This window comes from Penaeus japonicus, unplaced genomic scaffold, assembly GCF_977035675.1.
Source record: "Penaeus japonicus unplaced genomic scaffold, GWHDUDI00000001_assembly GWHDUDI00000006, whole genome shotgun sequence".
In the NCBI taxonomy this organism is placed as follows: domain Eukaryota; kingdom Metazoa; phylum Arthropoda; class Malacostraca; order Decapoda; family Penaeidae; genus Penaeus; species Penaeus japonicus.
This window is the reverse complement of record NW_028234408.1, coordinates 24695294-24700293: the sequence shown is the minus strand read 5'-3', so window position 1 is coordinate 24700293 and position 5000 is coordinate 24695294. Positions and strand designations below refer to the sequence as shown.

Sequence of the window (5000 nt, the reverse complement as noted above, 5' to 3'; positions counted from 1 at the left end):
ATTATATGTATAACGCGTAGTATATTTTCATCACTATTATTATTATCTCATTAACCCATTGCGGACAGGGATAGATTCGATTGCTCAATCTCCAGGATAGGTTTTATTTTAGAGCGAGGTACTTTAGAGCAAGAGTTCATCAACTTAGTGTGTGCCATCGCTCTATAAAGACAGTGCTTACTAGAGACCGTGGATGGGTGCCATTCAAGGCTCTCTCTCCTGCTGGTGCTAGGAAAAATTGGTGCCATCTAGGTTTTGGATGTTAAATTAGGTTAATATTATGGTAATTACAGTAATTATGACTGCAGTTGCCATCATCACTCACTCCTTTCTCATAGCACAATAAAATAGCAGTGATCCAAAATCCCCAAACGTCATGTACGTCATGATGCCCGTCGTTAGGCCAAAGCTCCTACGTCATGTATGTCATGACATCCGTCTGCAATGGGTTAATATGATTATTATGAATGATAATTGTTATTATAATAATCATTATAATATCAAAAATGGTATTTATAACAGTAAAGGCAATCCTATAATAATAATCCTATAATGTTCTTTTTCCTGTATTTCTCATTAATGTTTCATTCTTTCTAGTTCCAGTTAATTTTTAAATCATTGTTTAATTTATTCAACCTCTATTTCATTCATTAGCATCTCATTATTTCTTAATAATTCATCTGGGAAAATGTAATCATTACAATTTTTGTATTATTTCAGCCAGTATAAAAGATATATAAATAGTACAATATAAAACTATAAATTTAATGGAATTGATCTAAAGCCATCAGGAAAATTTACCATTTTATATTATATTGATAAACTTGATCCTTACCAAATTACTTAAATGTATAGATTCATTGAGACATTTGAATGAATACAGCATGCAGTAGAGAAAGGTATAAATGAGATTGAACAACTTCAAAATACAGTGTAATAACATCTCTTGTGTCTCATTTATACTCATCAACATTTGTCACAGTGAACCCTGCCTGTAGCATGAAGTGATTTGTATATTTTTCAGGAGGACTGAAGATTTGGGAATGTACGTGGGATCTCTTGGAACATTTATCCTCATTGCAGATGAACTTGAAGGGCTGCAGGTACTGTTATTATGGTTATCTGTACAGGTATATGAATTGTTTAGAACAAACTAACAATATTAAGTAATTTTATTACTTATTTAAAATGTTTTAAAAAAGATTAATTGTAAATTCTTTTTTTTTCTAGGGTTTTAGAGTTAGGCTGTGGTGCAGCATTGCCTGGACTCTACACTGCACTTCAAGGAGCACATGTCAGCCTTCAGGATTATGTAAGTCATTTTAATTTTTACATCACCAAGCAAAAAGTATAGCAAGACATTTCTAGAAATGATATGGTAAAATGCCCTGTGAAAGAAGAACACAGTTGTGAGAACATATTTGCATCAGGATATATAGTAGTAGAAGTAGTAGTAGAAATACATCCCACTTGATTTGTTTTAGAGTAGAAAGTTATTGTATGGACAACTCAACAAAAAATCTAATTGATTTTATTTGTTTCCAACAGAATGAAGAGGTTATTAGATATGTTACCATACCTAATGCTGTGTTAAACTTGGCTGATTCTTCATCTTTAGTTATTGACAAAGAAGGAACAATTGACTGCAAATTCTCTGATGCATCTGTCAAGCAAGTGGCTGAAAGAGTTTCATTTTTCTCTGGAGACTGGAGTGATCTTGAAAGAAAATTAACACCAAATCTTCATGAAAATTCACATAAATTTGATGTGATCTTAACTTCAGAAACTATATATAACACAGACTGCTATGAGAAATTACTTCATGTGATGACCAGTTGCCTCAAGAGCAATGGAATAATGTATCCTTTCAGAGCTCTTCATAATCTTTTTCATTGGGTTTCAGTTTACAAAAGTAGGCTTTTCCATTTCAGTGTCAGAATGTCTGATTATTTAGAATATCATAACAAGTCCCTGGCACATTTCATCTGTGAAACTTTGAAATCTGGGAGTTATCTCCTTTAAAGTACCATTATTAGGATGACCCAGTTATCAAGTATTTACTAGTTAAGTATGTCTTATATCAACAGTAGCTTGTGTTTGTATTCATTTTTATCTATATAACAGTTATTTGTCCTATTATTCTCTCTCTCTCTCTTTTATTACACTTTTGATTTCTTTGCAAAGTATTGGACATATCAAGGAAAATGTATAATTCCTTAAGGATAAACAGCATTCTGGCAGCTAAATCCCATTATTTTGGTGTTGGAGGAGGAACACAACAGTTCATTGACTTTGTTAAAAAACATGATCAGCTGGAAGTTAAATTGTTTGTTTCAAACAGTCAAGGTAAGTCTTGTTGATTTTTTAAAATACCCATGTAAATTGTATATTTGTTTTTGTTTTGAATTGGAAAAACTATATATAAATGCATTAAATAACAGACCTAATTTGTAGTTAGAGTTCTATCTTGTAGCATCCTTTCTTTTTCAGGCTTGAAACGAGAAATCCTAGAAATGAGATTCAAAAATAAATGAGAATAAATTTGAGACTTGTTTTATTATGTCGACAACATGCTTTCCTTATTGTATACTCTTTACATCCTAATGGAAGACTTATCAAGCATTAACATGGGTTGCCACTTAACCTGATACATTAGATATTACATTCTTAAGTGATGGCAATTTGAAAGGTCACTAGTTTACTCTAGCTCCTCAATCTTTAATTATATTAAAAACGTTTTTCTCATTTCTCATTCTTCATTACCCTCATCACCCTACTTACATGAGGTAGACTAGGGAAGGGGGGTGACACCAAACATTATCTGTCAATAATAATGGCAGAAAAAACTACAATACACAACAGGTTTATTGAAAGCTTTTATCTTTCAATGAACCTATTTTGTGTATAGTATTTTTTCTACCACTGTGTCAATATAATGTTTTCTCATTCATATTGACAACCTACACCTACTGATATACACCATTTACAGAAAGCTATGTTTGGGAGGGAGGGTGAGTGTGCATGAGTATGTGTGCATGTGTGAGTATGTATGTGTACATGATTGTGTGTAAGGTTGTATACACATAAAATGAACATTTACAAGTTTTAAATAAAATAAAGGAAGAAAATAAGGCAGTTATTGATATTACTTATAATATACATACAAAAAAATAACAATTATACCCATAGATTAGAATAACAATACCCATGAAATGCACCTCTGACATTTGGTACATTCTACAATGTGATAGATATTATCTTTCACAAAGTTAATTTATCTTTGATAAAAAGAATATATTTCTTTAAGTCTAGGCTTACACAATACTCAAGTCACTGATAGTATGAGTGTAATTCATATGCCCGGACTGATAAAGAAAAATCTTTTATCTTTTTCTTCTGTCTTCTGCCATTGGTGTTCTTAGGGAGCAAGCCTTTCATATACCCATCCTTCTTCTCCTTCATGAGTTACACTTTTATCTACAGTTTCATCAGCTTTGAGTTTTCTGAAGCGGATCCTGTCATGAATGCGTGTCGTTTGCCCTTGCCAAAATTCAATTACTTCTGGTATGACACGGAAGCCACCCCTGTAATGAAGAATTTAGATTTTACATTAGTCTTCTGGACTGCATTTTCTTTGAAAGTGACTGATTTATAATTTGACAATATATTATGATTTTAGTTGGTACAGCCAACTTACCAAATTTCAGGCCTTGGAATGACCTTCTCTTCATCTTTGTACTCTTCCTGAAGTTGCTTTTCTTTATCTGTCAGCACATGACGGCCTTCAATGATCTTGAAAAGTAAATAATAAGATTTTGAATATTTTACTCTGCACCCATGATGCATCACTTTTTACTTGTTTTTTACTCCTTAGCACTGACTATGCATCACTTTTGACATTGGTTTTTACTCTTTAGCATTGACTACATCACTTTTTAGAACATTTTATCAGGATTGGGAAAGGTCTAGAACAGATCCTAACTGTACTTTACTAACCTGACTTTGTGGGCTCAGACATGCTCCAATCTGACTGCTGCGAGGGCGAGAATGGAAATAATCTGTTGACTCCTTTTCACTGATCTGTTCTACACATCCTTCAACACGAACCTGGTAATCAAAACCATAACAAAGTCATTATTCATTATTTTGATCAGCTCCAAGTCTATATACGATACAAATATAAAATATGAAACTAACATCTTATTTCATAATAGTTTAATGTTATAAAGGAGGACAAAAACTTCATATTGAGCTTTGAAAAAAAAAAAAAAAAAAAATTAATCCAGGATATTTTCTGTTAAAATTTTTAAATAGTCAAGGTTTACATATCTCACACCTCTTATACAGGGATATTACCCTGTTAACACTGGAAAATATATGTATAAATACACTGTTCAGTATGTTTTTCTTTTTTTAATTTATTTACATATTTGCTAGTGCCAAGTCAACAAGGTGTTCATTACTAGGCCTACCTGACCTCACCCATATACCTCATCCCTTGAATTTTCTAGAAAATTAGTTGTTTTTATTACTAACATTATTGTTATGAACACTTGGATATTAACCCTATGACGACGGTGCGTCACACTCTTGTGACACAGCTAAATTCCCGATGCCGGTGCGTCATGCCAGTGTGACGATTCCAATGCAATTTTGCAATGGCTTGGCATAGGGGTTTTCACGTAGCGCGTGCCCCGTCGGGAAAGAGTTAATTAGTATCATCATCATCATTAGGTTATGGGTGAAAACAGTAATAAAACTAGAAACTTTTTTCCCTGAAAATTCAAGATGTTGGGGTAAACAGCAAAACCATGGAGGGCAGAGCATATTCATGGCACCAATGGGTTAATTAATCACAGAATCAATATGTTTCTCTTCCATAATGAGGTAAAACAAAAAATTTATTTTCCTGAACAAATACTCAACTTTTTCTTAGAGTTAAAATTAACATATTGAAATTATTATTGTTGAATATTATTGTTGAATTATTTGTTGAATAA

General features: G+C 32.5%; 2 protein-coding genes across 7 annotated transcripts in view; one reads left to right on the top strand and one right to left on the bottom strand.

Annotated features, from left to right (window-relative positions):
* Positions 1 to 2546, top strand: part of LOC122243982 (histidine protein methyltransferase 1 homolog) — a 7070-nt gene extending 4524 nt beyond the window's left edge. For 3 of the 4 annotated variants that reach the window (XM_043001755.2, XM_086537773.1, XM_043001756.2), the window contains exons 5-7: positions 1025 to 1103; positions 1231 to 1312; positions 1549 to 2162. In XM_043001755.2, coding sequence (XP_042857689.2) covers positions 1025 to 1103; positions 1231 to 1312; positions 1549 to 2022 — 635 coding nt within the window. In that variant the 3' untranslated portion in view covers positions 2023 to 2162. Of the gene's footprint in view, positions 1 to 1024; positions 1104 to 1230; positions 1313 to 1548; positions 2163 to 2230; positions 2347 to 2490 lie in introns of those variants that run through there. The other variant, XM_043001757.2, reaches the window with a different exon arrangement.
* Positions 2540 to 5000, bottom strand: part of LOC122243984 (pyridoxine/pyridoxamine 5'-phosphate oxidase) — a 6955-nt gene continuing 4494 nt past the window's right edge. For all 3 annotated transcript variants that reach the window (XM_086537774.1, XM_043001758.2, XM_043001759.2), the window contains 3 exons: positions 3997 to 4107; positions 3698 to 3792; positions 2540 to 3584 (listed from right to left, as the gene is read on the bottom strand). In XM_086537774.1, the coding sequence (XP_086393900.1) occupies positions 3419 to 3584; positions 3698 to 3792; positions 3997 to 4107 (372 nt within the window). In that variant the 3' untranslated portion in view covers positions 2540 to 3418. The remainder of the gene's footprint in view (positions 3585 to 3697; positions 3793 to 3996; positions 4108 to 5000) is intronic.